The 20,531-nt window shown below is 36.0% G+C and overlaps 1 protein-coding gene and 1 long non-coding RNA gene across 2 annotated transcripts in view; one reads left to right on the top strand and one right to left on the bottom strand.

The window, feature by feature from the left end:
* The window catches only part of ATM (ATM serine/threonine kinase), a 114,638-nt gene that overhangs the window by 34,350 nt on the left and 59,757 nt on the right, over positions 1–20,531 (top strand). Inside the window, 11 exon segments of the mRNA NM_001130828.1 lie at positions 583–754; positions 1,438–1,637; positions 4,111–4,193; positions 4,290–4,445; positions 5,525–5,600; positions 5,724–5,854; positions 7,782–7,902; positions 11,593–11,766; positions 13,048–13,217; positions 14,155–14,401; positions 19,574–19,689. Of these exon segments, the coding sequence (NP_001124300.1) occupies positions 583–754; positions 1,438–1,637; positions 4,111–4,193; positions 4,290–4,445; positions 5,525–5,600; positions 5,724–5,854; positions 7,782–7,902; positions 11,593–11,766; positions 13,048–13,217; positions 14,155–14,401; positions 19,574–19,689 (1,646 nt within the window).
* LOC111095857 lies at positions 590–17,848 on the bottom strand. Its single transcript, XR_005359328.1, has 4 exons — positions 17,742–17,848; positions 16,619–16,855; positions 15,472–15,621; positions 590–3,180 (listed from the first exon to the last, which is right to left on the bottom strand). It is a non-coding gene; the product is annotated as an uncharacterized LOC111095857 (long non-coding RNA).

Here is a 20,531-nt window from a genome sequence, read left to right as displayed (position 1 = left end):
GCTACTTAATGTCAGGACCTTACATACTGCTCAACTTATAGATTTTCAATAATTAATAACAGACTGAATGATTGGAAACTAATTATTCAGGCTTATATGTATTTCTGTGTAATACTGTACCAGAATTTAAAATAATCATCTATCCTTAAAAATAAAAACAAAAGGGGTGCCTGGATGGCTCAGTTGGTTGAATGTCCAACTCTTGGTTTCGGCTCAGGTCGCGATCTCTGAACTTTGAGATTGAGGCCCACCTCAGGCTCTGTGCTGTGTGTGGAACCTGCTTAAGATTCTCTCTCCCTCCCCTCCTCCTATCCTTCCAGCATCCCCCACCTCTACTTGGCACACTATCTCCCTCTCTCTCAAATAAAACTTAAAAAAAAACCAAAATTATTTTAAAGGGTTGCATATTATTATTATATTGATGTAATGATTTATATATCCATTTTTTATTGTTGGACACTTAATAGAAATAATACTGCAGTGTTCATACACGTGAATGTTGATTTGTTTGAATAGATGAATTTTAACTGCATCATGCTACTGAAAGAAGCCAGTTTGAGCACTTCTTTTTCTTCTTTGAAGGCGTCCTTTATCAGAAAGCCATTTGACTTTGGAGAAGTAGAATCAATGGAAGACGATACTGATGACAATCTGATGGAGATGGAAGATCAGTCATCCATGAATCTATTCAGTGATTCCCCTGCTGGCAGTGCTAGTGATGCAAATGTATCTGGAGAGGGCCAGAGTACTATTGGTAAATACATATTTCCTGCTTGGGATTTCTTTTACCTTTCTGTAATGACTTGGCATTATAAAAGGCCTCATAGATACCAATATTATGCTCATTTTATTTTCCCTTGTATAGTCTATTATGTTTGTTCTTTTCTGTATACTTTAGATTTCTCTGATTTTTGATTGAATTTTATTAGTTGTTTTATTCTTCATGACAGGAGTTCAACATATTTACTAAAAATATAGAACCATATCATGGATTATTTGGAAAACAGAAAGCAGGAGAATGAAAATACTCATAGGGCCATCACTGTTAGTCTTTATCTGTTATTACAATCAGCATCAACATTCAAATGCTTTTTTATGGCTTGTTCATTTTCTTTTAACAATTATAGCATTTTCTCATTCAGTTATTGTATTGATAATTATCCTTTGTAATGACTTCATAATATCCCAATTAACATATTTATCATAGTTCAGTTTACCATTTTTTTTGCCAGAAATTTAGACTCCGTTTTATTTCTCTATAATTATCAGTATTGCAATAAGTTTGTTTGTATAAATTTTCCCATAGATTATTTCTTGATGACAGAATCCTAGGATAACTTCTCTTTTTTGGTAGATCAGAGGATATTTGAGCTAATATTCAATATATGTGTTTGCTGCATCCCTTTCTTAGTTTTAATAAGTGCTTTTTATTTTTAGGTGCCATGAATCCTTTAGCTGAAGAACATCTGTCAAAGCAAGATCTGCTTTTCTTAGACATGCTCAAGTTCTTGTGTGTGTGTGTAACTACTGCTCAGACCAGCACTGTGTCATTTAGAGCAGCTGACATTCGGAGGAAATTGTTAATGTTAATTGATTCTAGCGTGCTCGACCCTAGTAAATCTCTCCATCTGCACATGGTGAGTTAAGGGAAAGTGACATATCTTCAGTTCTGCCTGTTGTTGCTGGATAAATGTTAACAGACTGATTTGTAAGAATCCTACAGTCCCTCTGATGGTTTGAAATTGCTTCCTTGAGGAATGAGTCTGATGCTAGTTATAAAATACAGTTTTTCTTTTAATGTACTGTGAAAAAATTTTAAGTGGATACTGAATGGACTTGCATGGACTTTGGATAGATTTATTATTTTGAGTTATTAATTATAAATTATTTTATAGTAGGCTAGGAAACAGACTCTGATGTAAAAATAATACATAACCTTGTAGTTGAGCTCTGAATCTTGCCTTGACCTTAATCTATATACTTTAAAGTTTTTTTTGCTTTAAAAATTTTCTTTCTGTTTTTATTTAAATTCTAGTTTGCTAATATACAGTTTAATATATATTGATATAATTTTGAAGTGACAGTAAAGTTACAGAATTCTATTCCTTTCATACACTTCCACAGTTAACATTTTACTAAATCTGCTGTTTGATTTTCTCCCTCTGGGTGCATGCACACATACGTCTTTTTTTCTGAAACATTTTGAGATTAAGTTGCTGATGTGATGCCCTTGTACTTTGGTGCGTGTTTGCCAAAAACAGTAATACTGTCCTATATACGCACAGTATAATCAGGAAACTAACATTATGTCATTGCATTTAGGTGTCAGGTCTATTCAGTTTCTGAACCTGGAATAGTTCCTTAGTTTTTCCTTACCTTTCCTGACCTTCGTATTTTTGAATAGGACAGCCATTTGTTCTCCAAAAGCCCTCATGTTAGGTTTGTCTATTTCCTCATAATTATTAGATTTAGATTTAGGTTTTGGTGAGAATACTAGAAAAGAAATCCCTCTCCTGCCCTACCCCCCACCCCCAGTCTATCCATATACAGATAGATATCTTCATTTCCAGTCCAACATCGTAGAATTTGTGTTTTTTCTCTGTCCGTATTTGTAGCTCCCTTTCCCAACGGGAAGAAAGCTGGCTTCCCACTCACCTTCAGTACAGTATATTCACTCAGAATTCTTACATGTAATGTACCTCCTGACCATGGAGGCCATCCTCCTTGCCCCAGCACTGGTGAACATTGAGAGGGAGCCTCTGGCTCAGCAAATCTGCTGGGTGAGTCTGTGGTCATGTCCCCAGTCCCAGTGGATTGGCACATATGCCTTTGTTTCCTCAGCCCTTAGGAAACATGCCAGGGGAATTCCCTGATTAGAACCTTTCGTGGTCAGGTAGGTTGAGTCCGTGCCAGAATCTCTCGTCATGTTTCAGCTGCAGTGAATAAGTGGGTTGATCCTCTGACCCCAGCAAACATGCTTGGTTGAATCCTGTTTGATACCCTGGTTTTGACCCTGGCAAACTAGTCAAGTATCCAGCTCTGACCAATGAGGAGGTCTGTGTACTTTTCTTGAGGCCTTGGTGCTTAAAATCAGTTCAAGACACTTAATTAATAACATCACACATGTGATTCTCAACACGAATATTTAAGATGGTCCAATTTAATCTTCTTTTATAATATCTGAAAAGGAATAAGAAACATTTTTCTACATGTACATGATAGAGAAAAATGCCTTCTGATTTCTTACTATAACTAGAAAGGGATTTGGCAGCTCTCAGGAACTGGCTGCCTTGTTATAACTACCATGATTTTTTTTTTTAAAGATTTTATTTATTTATTCATGAGAGACACAGAGAGAGAGAGTCAGAGACACAGGCTGAGGGAGAAGCAGGCTCCATGCAAGAAGCCTGACGTGGTACTCGATCCCCGGTCTCCAGGATCAGGCCCTGGGCTGAAGGTGGTGCTAAACCACTGAGCAACCCGGGCTGCCCAACTACCATGATTATACCTGTAGTTGCTGAGTGGTCCTTGGTACCAACGGTAGCATAGAGAACCCTATAAGATCGCTTCATAGGAAGATAACTGAGGGTATTCTACTTTTTCCCTGCCCACAATTATCTCCACTGTCCAAAATTCATTCATAGAACAGTTTTTAACCATTAAGTTTTATCTTCAAGCATTATTTTTGGAGCATAGAGACATTAACAGTAATTTCAGATTCTTGCTCAAGCTCTTAATCCCAACAGTAGTAACAGCTATCTACTTAATGAATTCCTACAATAAATAGTAGACATTTACATTCATTTCCTTTAGTCCTCACAGCAATCTGGCCAGCTAAGGGCTATATCCCTATTTTATAGGTGCGAGTACAGAGGCTCAGGTGACAAGGTAAGTTTTTAACTATGCAGGTAACAGGTTGTAGTGCTGGCATTGGAATCCAGCTCTGTTTAACTTCAGACCTCTTTATTACTGTACTGCCTCTTTTGAAAATTCACCGTGTATGTGTGTGTGTATACATGTGCATGCATTAATGGCTGAATTTATGGTTACATTTATACTTAGTAAATCATTTATGAAAAAAATGATTTTTTTTCTCTTCAACTATCTTAGTATCTAGTGCTTTTGAAGGAGCTTCCTGGAGAAGAATATCCTTTGCCAATGGAAGAGGTTGTTGAACTTCTAAAACCACTATCGTAAGAAATTAAAGCCATGTGTTGTGTTCACTTTAAATTTATAAGCTAATAGGTATGTTCTGTTACACTTACAAAGTTAAATTTTTTCCACTGCAGCAATGTGTGTTCTTTGTATCGACGTGACCAGGATGTTTGTAAGGCAGTTTTAAACCACATTGTTCATATAGTGAGGAACCTGTGTCAAGGCAATATGGATGCTGAAAACACAAGGGATGCTCAAGGGCAGTTTCTAACAGTGATTGGAGCATTTTGGTAGGTACAGAGTTTTTGTGGAGTTCTTAATGTTCTTTTGCTGCTCTGGATACAATTACAAACTTTGCATTTCTACGTAGTGATTTATGCTAATCCTTGCATGTAACTGTATACAACCTTTAACAACAGTAGTGTGTAGCTTCTGTTTTCCTCCTTCATTGCTTGAAGAACTAGTGAACACATTGGCCTTGTCAGCTTCTGTTTATTTTATGCATGTAGTCACTGTGTGATGTAACTTTATGATACTTACATAAGAACACACATGTAGTTTAGAACTCTTGAACCCACTTGATTGATAAGGACTTCTGAATCAGTATAGAATTTGGTTTTGAAATCTTTGATATAAGAATGAAACTTTACAAATGATTTCCTTTTAATGTAAGTTTAAACATGGTATGCTGAAGTATGATAGCCCATAGAAGAGTCATAATCATAAAACAATGTATATTAAAATGAACTTTTTTTTTTTTTTAAGATTTTATTCATTTGAGAGAGTGAGCAAGAGAGAGAGCATGAGCAGGGGGAGCGGCAAAAGGGTGAGGGAGAAGCAGACTCCCAGCTGAGCAGGGAGCCCATTGTGGGGCTTAATCTCAGGCACCTGGGATCCTTACCTGAGCTGAAGGCAGATGCTTAAGTGACTGAGCCACCCAGGGGCCCCAAATGAACTCATTTTCAAACTATCTTTCTTTCTTTCTCTTTTTTTTTTTTTTTTTAAGATTTATTTATTTACTCATGAGAGACAAGACCGAGAGAGAGGGAGAGAGACAGAGACATAGGCAGAGGGAGAAGCTGGCTCCTCACAGGGAGCCTGATGTGCGACTTGATCCTGGATCCCAGGATCATGACCTGAGCTGAAGGCAGGTACCCAACCACTGAGCCACCCAGGTGTCCCTCAAACTAACTTTCTTAACGAAAGTTGAGAATATTGACCAGCGTGTGCCACATGAGAATTAAATTTAATATGGAAAGAAATTTTAGTATGGGAGGATAAGAATGTAAGACTAAGTGTAATATCCAATAATTTTTTGACTATGCTTTTATTGGAATAATTATTTGACTTTCAAACACTTTTGTTTCAGGCACTTAGCAAAAGAGGGGAAATGCACTTTCTCTGTAAGAATGGCACTAGTAAAATGCCTTAAAACTTTGCTTGAGGTGAGTTATTTCATGTTAATTGTTAGTAAGTTCTCCATTAAAAATTTTAAAGTAGCCCTTGTTTCTGTTTGTAACTGGATGATTTTTCTCTCATATTTAACACCAGTTGTTCTTTTCCCATAGGCTGATCCTTATTCAAAATGGGCTATTCTTAATGTGATGGGAAAAGACTTCCCTGTAAATGAAGTATTTCCACATTTTCTTGCTGATAATCATCATCAAGTTAGCATGTTGGCTGCAGAGTCAATCAATAGGTAATGGGTCTAGATTCCTGATGTGTCTGGGGTGTTGCAGGGGTTAATGTCATGTGTAGCACAGCTTGTTGTACAAAAAATAGCCAAGATTTCCTGAGCATATACCATGTGCTTGGCATTTATGTTTTCTCTTAATTCTGACAGTTCTATCACTGAGATACCACTAATTCCTCCAGTTTACAAATGAAAAGTGGCTTCGAGAGACAGTAACTTGGTCAGTGCCATAGAGCTAGTGAAGAGGTGGAGTTGAATGAGCTGTGTCTACTGCCACTTATGGGACTTATTGAATGGTTGGATATTATTACTGTGATTTTTACATGAGTTTGTAAAATGAAGATTAGCACATTTTACATTGTGCTAATTGCAATTATATTTATTTGAATGAATATATAGTTAGGCACTGGAGTAATTCTATTGTAGCGACCTGTGTAGTGTTTGAATACTTGAAGAAGCAATATTAATTTCCTAGCACTACATGTTTATCAGGTTGTCCAGTTGATTTTTAAAATCTTTTTTAATTTATTTTTTATTTTTTTAAATTTTATTTATTTATTTATTTATTTATTTATTTATTTATTTTATTTTTAAAATCTAAATTGTAACCTGTCTCTGCCTTTTCCACCTTACACTCCCTGCAGATAAAGTACCTCTTCTTTGTTTTTCTCAGTAGCATGAATGACTACTTGGAACGTTGTTTTAAATATAACACATCTACCTAAAATAGAAGCTTCTAGAAGGCATTAGTTTTTTGTCTGTTTTGTTCATTGCTGTATACTGAGCACCAAAAACAATAATGGCATGTGGTAGGTGTTCAGTAATTTATAAAATAAATTAGTATTTGAAAAAGGAAGTTAAATTATGCTTTAAAATCACCAAAACTGAAAATCATTTGAGTAACTTTACTATTCAGATATAGGTGATCAATAAATAAAGATTGCTATAAAGAAATTGCCCCAGCAGTCACATAAATGTATGTGTTAGATAAACCTAATATGTGAACAGTTTGAATATCTGACAGTAGTATTTTCTCAAATTGGAATTGTGTCTAATTCCTCAGGTATGGGATTCTCTTCAGGGCTTGTGTTTTAAGGGTTGCTAATGAACATGAACTTTACTTCAAGACTCCCAAGTCCTTAAAAGATGGGAATACCCACTGAAGTTAAAGATCTAGGGGTATGGAGAAACACAGTGAAGTATAATGAAGCAGAGCAGTGGTCAGAAGCCTCTTTAAGATTTGAAAAATGTATAAATTCAAGAATGGCATGAATATAACATTTGTTGAGATTTTTTTGTTTTCTGGTTATTGGTGATATTTAATATTGGTCTACTGTAAGAGATGTTAGAGAAACTGGAGGATTCAGGAACACCAAAAAGTATGAAAGCTTTGTTCAGCTCTTCTCCATCACATAAAAATTTAAATAGATCACTAAGGCTTAAAGCTATCTACTTTGTGGGATAAGATCACCTTTTTTTCTTTCTTTTTTTTTTTTCAAAGCCCCCAGGATGGGGCTTGAACTCAAGATCTGAGATCAAGACCTGAACTGAGATCAAGAGACACTTAACTGACTGAACTACCTCAGGCACCCTGGGATAACATCACTTTTTAAAATGACAACAAGTCGACAGGAGTTTGAGGCTTCCTCTAATTGGTCACCTTTATGGGCTAGTTTGAGTTCAAGACTACTTGAGTAATAAGCTAAAAGATTTTTTGAGACCCTCTCAGTTCTAGGAGGAAATGGAGTATATGCTAAAAACCTAATATTAAGCATTGTATCTGAACCTGTTTAAATGGGCTTAGATTTCACTAGGTTTATTGAAAGAAGGCCCAGTATGTTAGTATATCTCACAGTGTGATTTGTGTCCCATAATATGCTTTGGAAAATAGTGTTTAAGGTAAAAAACTATTTTGCTTTTTTTATTTTTTAAGGTTATTCCAGGATATGAAACATGGAGGTTCTTCCACATTATTGAAGGCACTTCCTTTGAAGCTTCAGCAGACAGCTTTTGAAAATGCGTACTTGAAAGCTCAGGAAGGAATGATAGAAGTGGTAATTTTAGCACTGTGTATTTGCTATTATCATATAATTCTTATCAATATGCCATATGTTACTTTGCCAAGTGTGGCCTAAGACAGTTTGCATCCACCAATTTACTAAAACAACTGTGAACTAATTGAAGTGAGTTAGAATTGGCCCAATAATCACAATTTCTTTTCTTTCTTTTTTTTTTTTTTTACAATTTCTTTTGGTTCAACTCATATGTACTATTTTTGTAGGAAAAACAAAATTTACTGAGTTTTTATAGGAGTACAGATGGCTTCCTTTTTTTAATCAAAAAAATTTTTAAAATTGAAGTATAGTTAACCTACAATGTTATATTAGTTTCAAGTATATAATATAGTAATTCTATATATTACCCAAGGTCATCATAAGTGTAGTCACCAAACAGCATTGTTACACTATTATTGAGTGTATTTCCTATGCTGTGTTTTTCATCTCTGTGACCTACTTATTTTATAGATAGAGATTTGTATCTGTTAATCTCCATTCTCTCTTTCACCCATTCCCTCACCCACCTCCCTTTTGACAACCATTAGTTCTCTGTATTTATAGTCTAATTTTTTGTTTGTTTATTTGTTTTGTTTCTTAGATTCCACATGTAAGTGAAATCATATGGGGTTTGTCTTTTTTTTTTTTTTAACTTAGCATAACATCTTCTAGGTCCATTTGTTGTAAATGTCAAGATCTTAGTTTTCTATGGCTAAGTAATATTCCATCTTTCACACGCACATACCTGCACACATACCCTCCCACCAGTCACATCTTTTTCCATTCATTCGTCAGTGGACACTGGGTTACTTCCATGACTTGGATATTGTAAATATTGTATAGGAGTGCATGTATCTTTCAAGCTAGTGTTTTTATTTCTTTGAGTGAGCACTTTGAGTAATTAGTGGATCATAGGGAATTCCCATTTTTAATTTTTTGAGGAACCTCCATACTGTTTTCCACAGTGGCTACACCAGCTTGCATGCCTACCTTTTCTCCACATCCAACCAGTACTTGTTATTTCTTGAATTCCTGATACCACCCATTCTGACAGTGATATCTCTGATTTTAATTTGCATTTTACTGATGATGAGTGATGTTGAGCATCTTTTATGTGTCTGTTGGCCATCTGGATATTTTTGAAAAAATGTCTATTCAGGTCCTCTGCCCATTTTTTAATCAAAGTGATTTTTGGATGTTGAGTTGTAGAAGTTAGAAATATTTTGGCTGTTAATTCCTTATCAGATATCTCATTTGCCAATATCTTCTGCCTTTTAGTTTTGTTGATGGTTTCCTTTGGTGTGCAAAAGCTTTTTATTTTGGCCTAGTCTCAATAGTTTATTTTTGCTTTAGTTTTCTTTGCCTGAAGAGACACATTCAGACAGATATTACTAAGGTCAATGTCCAAGAGATTACTGCCCATGTTTTTTTCTTTAAGGAATTTTATGGTTTCAGGTCTCACACATTTAGATTTTTTTTTTTTTAAGATTTTATTCATTTATTAGAAAAAACAAGTAGGGGGAATGGCAGAGAGAGAGAGAGAGAAGCAGGCTCCCCAGTGAGCAAGGAGCCCAACCCGTGGCTTGGTCCCAGGACCCTGGATTATGACTTGAGCCCAAGGCAGACACTTCACTGACTGAGCCACCCAGGCACCCAATCTTTTTTTTTTTTCTTTTCTTTCTTTCTTCTTCTTTTTCTTTTTGTTTTCTTTTCAGTCTCTTTTATTTATTTTCTCTCTAAGTTTTATTATTTCCTTCCTTCTACCAGTTTTGGCCTTTGTTCTTCTTTTTCTAGTTCCATTGGTATAAAGTTAGGTTGCTTATTAGAGATTTTTTGTTGTTTTCTTGAGATATTGCTCTGAACTTCCTTTTTAAAACTGCTTTTGCTGTGTCCCAAGGATTTTGGAACATTGTATTTCCAGTTTTGTTTCCATGTTTGTTTGTTTTTTATTTCCTCTTTGATTTCTTCAGTTACCCATTGGTAGTTTAGTAGCATGTTGTTTAGCTTCCTTGTGTTTGTGTTTTTGTCTTTTTTTTTTCCTAATTGATATTATACTTCTGTGGTTGGAAAAGTTACTTGATATGATTTCAATCTTCTTAAAATATCATTTCTTATAAGATCTAATTAGAAGCTAATTTGGAGAGCAAGTGATGGTAGGAAGAAATGGATTAAAGACAGTGTTCTAATAGGGAATATAGAATTATGTTGGTCTTTTTAAGCCAACCTAATGATTTCTATATTTCTTCGTAGAGCAGTATATTTTTTTAAATTGTATTTATTTGAGAGAGAAAGTGGGTGCACACACACGAGAGCAGGGGGTGAGAGGGCAGAGGGAGAGTGAGAATACCAAGCAGACTCCCCATTGAGCACAAGCCAAGTAGGAACTTGATCTCATGGCCCTGAGAACATGACTTGTGCTGAAACTAAGAGTCAGACACTCAACTGATTGAGCCACCCAGGCGCCCTTAGAATAATATTTTTCTTAAGTGGCACGGTTATCTGAATGTTAGAAATTATTCACTTACTTGTGCCTTGGTGTGTTTGTAAAAAGTATGTGAGACAGCTAGCCAAATACTGTCTAATTGGTGATAGCACAAAACTGAAAAGGATAGTTGCATGGAAGAATGTAAATTTCAAAAAAGTTTCAATATAATGGAAAAATGAATGTAAATAATATAAACAATTTTTAAAAAGTTTCAATATGGAAAAATGAATGTAAATAATATAAACAATAGAGATGTCTATCATATATTTTAAGACTAGTATGTCTTATGCAAAAAGGGAAAATATTGACCTGATAGAAATTCATTCGTAAAAAGTCCTAGGAAGTTTTACATCTTGAGAGCAGTACATGAATCCACATTGTAATGGTTATCAAAAGAAGCAAATTCTGTCTTAGACATCATTAGTAGAAGCATAATGTCATGAACAAGCTTATAAAAAGACTCAGATCCTCTGTATAGAGGCCAACTAGCTTGTTGGGTTTGGTTCTGAGTAAAAGATTTTTAACTAACATGTTACAGTCTGTAGATCGGTTTCTCATAAGGAATTAATTGGTGGAGGAGCTGACTTAGTGGGAACCTCATAGCTATCTTAAGACACGTCAGTGATGGCCATTTAGTAAAGGAATTTGGCTCTTACTTTTCCCTGTTCCAGAAAAAAAGGAAGTAGGATCAGTGAGTAGCAGAGTTTTCAAAATGTGAAGAGAAACTGTTTTTTTTTTTTTTTTTTAAGATTTTGTTTTTAAGTAATCTCTACACCCAATATGGGGCTTGAACTCACAACCCCAAGATCAAAAGTCCCATGTTACACCAACTGAGCCAGCAAGGCGCCTTGAGAAACTTCTATCAGTTTTATAGCTAGTTAAAAATGTTCACCTCTATGGGGATATTATAATGATTGATCACTAAGCTAGAAGTATGTATTATTCTGTCTGCCTTCGGCTCAGGTCATGATCGTAGGAATCCCAAGATCAAGCCCCATGTCAGGCTCCCTGCCAGCAGGAAGTCTGTTTTCTTCCCTTGCCTCTCTCCCTGCTTTTTCTCTCTCTTTGTCTCTCTCTCAGATAAATGAAATCTTAAAAACTGCTCAGTGGCTGCTTAGATATTATAATGGGTACATCAATTTTAGACTGGTTTATTTGTAATGTTTATATATTTATATTAGTATTTAAAAAAAATTCTTTTGAAGTCCTGCAGAGCTGAGAACCCTGAACTTTTGGATGAAATTTATAACAGAAAATCTGTTTTACTGATGACAGTAGCTGTGATTTTATGCTGTAGCCCTGTCTGTGAAAAACAGGCTTTGTTCGCACTGTGCAAGTCTGTGAAAGAGAATGGATTAGAACCTCACCTCATTAAAAAGGTACATGTGGATGCATATCTTTTATTTTCCTCCTTGGGTAACTTTTAAATAATTTAAAAAGTTAAAGTTTATTTTGAAGTGTCACTGATTAAAAGCTTGGAGACAGTTTTGTTTTTTAGATTTGGAATGTTGGAAAGTAGTAACTCTTTAAATAGTATTTGTTTATTTTTTTTATATTAAGTATTTCACAAAGTATTCATTGAACTAGCAGGATGAATGACTTACTGTCCAGACCAGGCCTTCTGGAATTGCTTTTATTGAGAAAAATGCATGGAGAAAAGATCAGTAGCAAGTGTTTTTTGCCTGGTAGATTTTGGGTCACAACCTTGGATCTAGCAGGGCCAGGAGCCAAATGATAGAGCTGTGAAACTTCTAAGTTGCCTAGGGAAGGAGCACTTGGGTCCAGTGTGCAGTCGCATCAGCACTAGGTTGTCAAATATTTGCCTCTGCCCTCCACCACGTCAGAGTTTGGAAAGTTCTAGACCTTTCCATTGTAGCTGTTCGTGTGATGAGCTGGTGATAGATCAGTGACCTGATAGACCACTCAGCATTCTTTCAGCACGATTTCCATGGAACTTCATAATAGTCCACGCTGTTGGGAATCGGTCCTACATGGGTTAAACTTTCACCTCTCAGTATTAGAAGAAGTTGTTGTTATTGTTTTTAAAGTATACTATTATATTACCTAATTATTATTGTTTTTTAAAGATTTATTTGTTTTTCTTGGGAGGGGGAGGACAAGAAGGAGAGGGAAAAGAAGAGAACCAAGTAGACTGCCCCCAGCCCCCACCCTGAGCATAGACCTTGATGGGGGGCTCAGTCCCACAACCCTGAGATCATGACCTGAGCCAAAGTCAAGAGTTGGATGCTTAACTGACTGACCCACTAAGGCACCCCTACACTACCTAATTATTTTAAGTGGATTATAGTGGTTGGATTTTTCTCATTTAGATTTAGGACTGACAATATTTTACTTTAGACCTTCCTTTGAAATATAATGAAAGGTTGAGCATTACAGTATGTTTTTGCATTTTTGTTCATTTCACATTTATTGTTTGCTGTGTGCTGTGCTCAGTGCTAATTATATTAAATACGTTTTTCTCATTTAGTCTTTCTGAAGTCTAGGTAGTTTTATTACCCCTATCTCCTAGACGAGGAAATCAATGTATAGAAGACATTGGTTGGATGATTGCTTCAAAGTTATTTTGTAAATAAAAGGATTTAAATGATTTATTTTTTCATTGGTTTCTTAAAGCATTGACTTCTTTCTGATTTGTGCAGGTTTTAGAGAAAGTTTCTGAAACTTTTGGATATAGATGTTTAGAAGACTTCATGGCTTCTCATTTGGATTATCTGGTTTTGGAATGGCTAAATCTTCAAGATACTGAAAATAGTTTATATTCTTTCCCTTTTATTTTACTAAACTACACAAATGTTGAGGACTTCTATAGGTAGGTCTACAAATGGCACATGTGAAGTATATTCATTTTAAAAGTAGTTGGAAATGTTTGGCAGTTCCTTTCCCCCCACCTTACACACACATACACATAAACATACACACACACACATGCACACATATGCCACAGAACTGGGAGGCTGTGTAGTGTGAGAGGCAGGGCTGCTTGTTTTAATTGAAGTGCATTGAAGGGAATCAGTAGACTTAGGATCTGGTCCTGGCTGTGCCAGTAATGAGCTTTGTAACTTTGAGCAAGTTATGAAAATACCCCTGGGCCTTGGGTTTTCAATCTGTACAGTAAGGGATTACATAGATCTTTAAGGGCTCTTTCAGCTTTAATATTTGATAATCTTTCCTAGGACAAAGATAAATTGTTCTTCCTTTCTGTTGCTTGGCTGTCAACCACTTTGTTATTATTTTTATTAGATTTAAAGTTTAATACAAAAATATTTATTTTGCAAACTCCTAACTTTTAAGAAGAAAATTTTGAAAATGGAGAAGTTTGGAACAAGTAAAGAATAATATTTAGGTATCAGGATGATGAGTAAATAGTTCATATGTGTTTATTGGCCCTTATTCTTTTCATTTTGGCAAAAACAGTATTTACATTGTTTGAATTCCTAACTTTCTTTCACGTTTCATTTCATATAAATTGGTAATGCAGAAGACATAAATTCAGTTCCCACTGCTTTTGGTCATAGAATTAGTGTGGTATATTCTCAGATCTGTTTCTTGTATTTGATTATTTAGAGTTTAATTTCATTTAATTTCAATTCCACTTCTAAAATTAGAGTAAGAATGCTTAGTGATCTAGATAAAGTGATGTTCTAATGTTTACTAAGTAAAGCACTTCATTATTTTAAGAGCTATATTATAAAATTTGACTATGGTAAGTTATATATAACATATACTTCAAATTTTTATATTTTCAGATCATGTTACAAGGTTTTGATCCCACATCTGGTGATTAGAAGTCGTTTTGATGAGGTGAAGTCCATTGCTAATCAGATTCAAGAGGATTGGAAAAGTCTTCTAACACACTGCTTTCCAAAGATTCTTGTAAATATTCTTCCTTACTTTGCCTATGAGTGTACAGGAGATAGTGGGATGGCACAGCAGAGAGAGACAGCTACCAAAGTCTACGATATGCTTAAAGATGAAAACTTACTAGGAAAACAGGTTTGGCTTCACTTTTATCTACTTAATCTCATTTGTTTATATATGTAATTAATTAATTAAAGTAGGCTGTGGGCCCAATGTGGGTCTTGAACTCCTGATTCCTAGATCAAGGGTCACATGCTCTACCAACTGAGTGCTCCCCATACTCTAATTCATCTGAGATATAACTTCAGAGTTTTAAGACTATTCATCATTTATGCAGTAAAATTTAATATGTAGTAATCACTGTCTAGCATAGGCAATCCATGAATATTTTTGTTACTGTTGTTGTTACAGTGTTCTTTCCTTTTGATTGACTTTTAAATGAAGTATTTTTAATCAGAAATTTTAAAAAACTTTAGAATAATTTTATGGTTTCTTTTTTCTTTAAAATGTTTTTAAAAATTATTAAATTTTTGGCATGGGGTATTGCAAAAAGGTGATTTTACTAAAGCTTGGGACAAGACCTGTGGGCCAGAAGAGCTGCTGCCCCAGGACTGTGAGGAGCAGCTGATGATATACTTTGGGTAAGGGGAAGTAAAGACAAAGGGGAGTTCCAAAAGGATTTTCATGCAATAAAGTAGACTCAGGAAGACTTGGGATACTGGAGGCCTGGCTGTTGTCAAGCTAAGCTTGTTTTTCCCTTTGGTAGGGCATTAACATTAAGACAGTTGGGAGTTTCCTGAAGGAATATTATACTCTGCCCATCTCAAGTATTGTCAATGGGCTACCGGTTTTAAGGAAACTTAATTTGATCTGTTTCCTTCTACTGTTTTCCACATCATTCTCCCCTGAACAGTTTTGACCCTTAAATCTTGAGGATTGCTGAGGGTGGAAGATCATCTTTTGTAACTTCTTTCTGCTAAATAGGGACATAGAGATGTCCCTCTCTATGGGTCAACATTGGTCAGGTGGGGAATTTTTTCTTTTAAGATTTTATTTATTTGAAAGAGTGAGCACGAGTTGGGGTGGGGGTGGGTAGAGGGTGAGAGAATCTCAAGCAGGCATGCTGAACACAGAGACTGATGTTGGGCTCGATTTCATGACCCTGAGATCATGAGCTGAGCTGAAATCATGAGTTTGACACTTACCTGACTGAGCCACTTAGGCACCTTACATGGAGAATTAATATAATGGAGTTACCAAAGGTAGAAGCAGCCAATCCAAAGTAGACAACATGTATGAACCTCCTTGAGTAGAAAGGATCGTCTGTCAGCTGGAAGTTATGGCAGTGAAGGAGTCTGTCAGGGAGATACCAGAAATGACAACAAAATAAGGTTAATATTATAATGAGAAAGAGAAGCCTGAATAAAAGACCTTTTATAGTTGGCCATAATTGTCGTCCAGTTCAGGAGTTTTAACCAGTCACTGAAAGGAAGAGAAAGTAATTTAAAGCATTGATTTGAGCAATCCTGTTAGTTTTGGTGATATCTGGAATATATACACCACATTCTATTTTGTTTTGTTTTGTTTTTAAAGATTTTATTTATTCATGAAAGACAGAGAGAGAGAGAGAGAGAGAGAGGCAGAGACATAGGCAGAAGGAGAAGCAGGCTTTATGCAGGAAGCATGAAGTGGGACTCAATCCCAGAATCCTGGGATTACTCCCTGAGCCAAAGGCAGACGCCCAACTGCTAAGCCACCCAGGCGTCCCACAACATTCTGTTTTTATACTAGCACTTGTTTCACCTTGTGCAGCAATGAAAATATCTTCATGCCATTTTGAGTTATTTAAGGCCTTGATGGCATAGCAAGTGGTGTTCGCCATCATATACTCTGTTTCACAAGCAATCAGGTAATTAATATGAGGCACCTTGATGAAAACCAAAGAAAAAAATATAGTTTAATGGTTAGAGCAAATTATGAAACCAGTGTCAAGTCTCAAGTGCTTAAAATCTATTACTTATAAAGATGTGTTGTTGAAAGACTATAGTAATCGTCATTTTTAATCAGATCATCAAATGAAAACTAGTTTGTAAAACGAGTCTTATTTTAACAAACTTGTTCTAATAATTTATATAAATTTAGCAAGAGTAGTGATTGACCATATAGATCTTTTAGAATCTGCTTTGCTGGAGCTTTTTATAAGGAATCTCAATTGAACTTTTAGAAGCCAAGCCAAGTGCTTGCCATCAGACATCTCTGCAGTAACTTTAGATTTGGGTGATTCCTTTTCATGAGGTTCCCAAAGCATCCTGAGATTCTTGCACTTGCCAGGAAGTGACACTCTTTACTCACCTAGTAATGCTGCTGGGAAAGGTATCAGGCCAACACTTCCAAGGAGTTTTATTGGCCTAATGCTTCATAAAGTCAACCTTAGTTTCTTAAAGCTGTCTGGTTATATCTGAGTCTATGTATGTCTCTCTCAAATGTGACATTCCAGTCAAAGCCTTGGTAATATAATCAGTATTTCCAATGATGTGTTATAAGGAGAACAGATTCTTCTTGAATTTATGCAAAATGACTGTGATTGCCCTGGAAGAAAGAATGCTCACTGAGAATTTCTGAATTTCAGAGGGTTCAGGTAGAGAAAAGTTAAATGCTTCAATATTTTTACAAATGAATATTTTCTATCACATTTCTTTAAGTCATAGATACCTTAAGGGAAAAGTTCCTCAATCTGGTGAACATTAGAGAACCAACAATGTTGTGTGTATTTTTTTAAAAAAGATTTTATTTGAGAGAGTGAGAGAGCACAAGGTGGGAGAGGGGCAGAGGGAGAGGCAGAGAGCTCAACTCAGGGCTCTTTCCCAGAATTTTGTTTTTTAGGATTTTATTCATTTATTTATTTAAGAGAGAGAGCATGATCAGGGAGAAAGGCACAGGGAGAAGCAGACCCTCTGCTGAGCAGGGAGCCCGACAGAGAACTGGATCCCAGGACCCTGAGATCATGACCTGGGCTGAAGGCAGACACTTATTAACCCAGTGAGCCACCCAGTTTGTTACCAGATTTATCAGTCTTCTCCGCTATAAGTACTCTGAAGGTAGGATTTTTTACCTTTTTTTTTTTTTTTTTTTTTTTTTGCTGATGTATCCTGGCTACCTCGTATGTAGTGAATACTATTAGATAAAAGATGGAGTCAAGTAAAAAAGGACCTAACCATTTTTGTTTAATTGTAATTTAGATATTTCTGAAATTATTTGAGAGAAATTACATTAAAACACATATATAAACTTTTTTTTTTTAAAAGTAAAAGAAGATTGCTCACTCTCAAGTGTTTTGGTTTTTTTTTTTTTTTTTTTTGGTTTTGTTTTGTTTTTTGTTTTTTTATATAAGTACAAGATGACTAACAAAGGTTGGCTAATGGTCAAAATTACGATTGGATAAACTTCAGGGGACTTTTTTTGTTTGCCCGGTTACCTGTATAGAACCAAGAAATGGAACATGGAGTTTCTCAGTTGCTTAGGTGGACCACTGCCAGTCAGAACTGGTTTTGAGCATATGGAGGCAAGCAAGGAGCTCCTTTCTCAAGACAATTGGAACAGAATGTTGACGCTCCAAAGGTTATGGAATTGATGAAAGACCCTGCTTCTATCCCCTCCGAGCCATCTCCCTGCCTAGTCTCTTGAAGCAGGCCTAATCTCACTACTTTTTAAAAAATATTCAAACCAGAAGGTAGCAATTTTCGGAGTTCATTTAGGAGGGGAAAAGAATTACATTGAGGCCTGATTGAAATGTCACTGTCAAGAATGGAAAGAGGTAGACTTGAATAATAATTTCTTAGTTTCTTGGTTAAAGACCTAAATTCTTGTTAGTTTCAGTTCCTTTTAGCATTAAATTGTTACAGGTTTACTTTTTCTTTGGTTCTCTAATAAGATACTTTCTCCGAATCAGTCTCCTGGATTCTTTTCTTCTGTGCAGAAGTGTCCGTACAACTGTTACTAGTCCCTCAGCCTCTAAAAACTGTCAATTGTCAAAAGCCTGAAATATTAACAGTTACAACATTGGTTAGCTGTAGTTAGACAGCTGTACAGTTTATATGACCCTTTAGCTAAACTTTACAGATCTTGCTTTGTAAAATGATACAAAACTCGTGAAGCCACTTGTCACCTTAAGTGGAGGAAATTCATTATTTCCTCCAATATTAAACAGACATGGCTGGTTTATCCTTCCTGATCCCTTTGAAATGAAGCTGGATTTTTTTTTTTTAAGATTTTATTTATTTATTCATGAGAGACAGAGAGAGGCAGAGACATAGGCAGAGGGAAAAGGAGGCTCCCTGTGGGGAGCCCGATGCAGAACTCAATCCCAGGACCCTGGGATCACACCTTGAGTCAAAAGTAGACGATCAACCACTGAGCCACCCAGGTGCCCCGAGGCTGGATTTCTAAAAGATTGAAACCTTGGAAATGATGACCTGAATGATGTGTAAGCCTGAGGCAAAGGCTAGGATTTTTACATTTGATGTCTTGTCACATTTTAAAATGTTTCTGTTGTGAGGAAGTGTGTTTTCAAATCTTGTGCACCAAGTAAATCAACCATTTACCTTTTAGGCTAGAGCATTGTAATTTGTTACTTGGAGAGCTGATAAATCCACCTTGCAGTCTCCACAATTGTCATTCATTTTGGTGAAGCAAAGTGGAGCAGGCCTATTCTTTAGAGAATTTATGCCCTTGTGAGGCCATCATGACGGGAAGTGGATCAGTGAAGGCGTGGTCCTGTCTGGGAGGATTTCAGTTTACTCTTGATGACAGGGGATGTGGCTAGCAGCTGGGTTCAGGATTTGGGGTATCAGCCAAGTAGAAATCTGGGAAGCAGAGTCACTGGGATTTTTACCAGTAAAGTATCATTAAGTGAGCTAGATTTTCCAACTAAGTCAATGGTAAAATGCAGACAGAGAATCAGTGTAGATCAGTGGGGAATTTGGTTGGCAGGAAAATTAGTAGGTTGGAGAATTCAGTGCCACACCTCAAGCCTTAATCAAGTAAAATGATTCTTTAAAATGAAACAAGAGTCAGAATAAAGGAGACTGGTGTGATTTCCTTCCTTTCCTCTCAGGCTACCGGTCGGTTGTATAGCAGAAAAAAGTGGAGTTAGCTGTAAGTCTTGCACATCTTAGGTCTTTTGTTATCTCTTTCCTTTTTAGTCACTGATTAATTTTGGAAATGGTGCAATAACATTGGCCCCTTGAGCTGTCTTAAAGGTCACAGACATAAAAACTTAAATGTTATTTTAATTTTGTATCCTTACAGATTGATCATTTATTTCTTAGTAACTTACCGGAGATTGTTGTGGAGTTGTTGATGACCTTACATGAACCAGCAACTTCTGGTGCCAGCCAGAGCACGGACCTCTGTGACTTTTCAGGGTATGGATATTTTCAACTTACAGAATTCACTGCAATTTCAGAATTTCCTTGGGAAGCTTATTGGTTGACACCTTCAAACGTCTGTTTCAGTTTGTAGGCACAATATTGTGCTTTTAAGTTGTTTCTTTAAAAATAACTACCTTTATGAGTTGAAGTAGTTCTATTCTCCTGTAGCCTTTTCATGATGATTGCTCTTCAGGTTGATCACCTTGTTTGTAAATCTGATGACCTTTTTCTTCTCAGTATTTCTGTAATAGTTGAGCATTGTCCCATCTGTTGACTTTTGAAATTTCTTCTTTGTGGCACATTTGTTCTTTTCTTCTCTTTATCTGTGTCTTGCATTTCTGGATCACCATTTCTTTATTATGCTCCTTAGTATCAGAATCTTACTTTACTACAGTGTTTTGAATGTGAGACCCACTTGGTTGTATGTGAATGTTAGTTATTTTCCCTGCTTGATTGCCGGGTAGTTGAAAGTAAAGGTGCTTTCAGCACCCCGTAAAGGTGCTGTATGGAAAAGTAATAATATCTCCTACAGTACTGTTAGTATATAATTCCATTTGATATAAATGGTTTGATTGCCAGTCTCAAAATGTTAGTGTGTTTATAGTAGTAGCATAGAGCTTTAATTCAGGCCTGAAGTAATACCAAGGCTCATTTGTAGACTTGCCATTAACTTCATAAAAGATTTCCTAAGCAAATTATTTAAAATTGATTAGAGGGTAAAGGTATTTATATATTCTGACTGATAACATGTAGACTGGGATAAGTCATTTGTGATTTTATTTAGTAAAAAAAATTTTAGAACGTGGGGTTATTATAATCTAAATTTTCTTTCTGAA

The sequence above is a fragment of the Canis lupus genome, chromosome 5 (assembly GCF_011100685.1).
Source record: "Canis lupus familiaris isolate Mischka breed German Shepherd chromosome 5, alternate assembly UU_Cfam_GSD_1.0, whole genome shotgun sequence".
Classification (NCBI taxonomy): domain Eukaryota; kingdom Metazoa; phylum Chordata; class Mammalia; order Carnivora; family Canidae; genus Canis; species Canis lupus.
The sequence above is the reverse complement of the archived record's forward strand: the minus strand, read 5'-3'. Positions and strand labels throughout refer to the sequence as shown.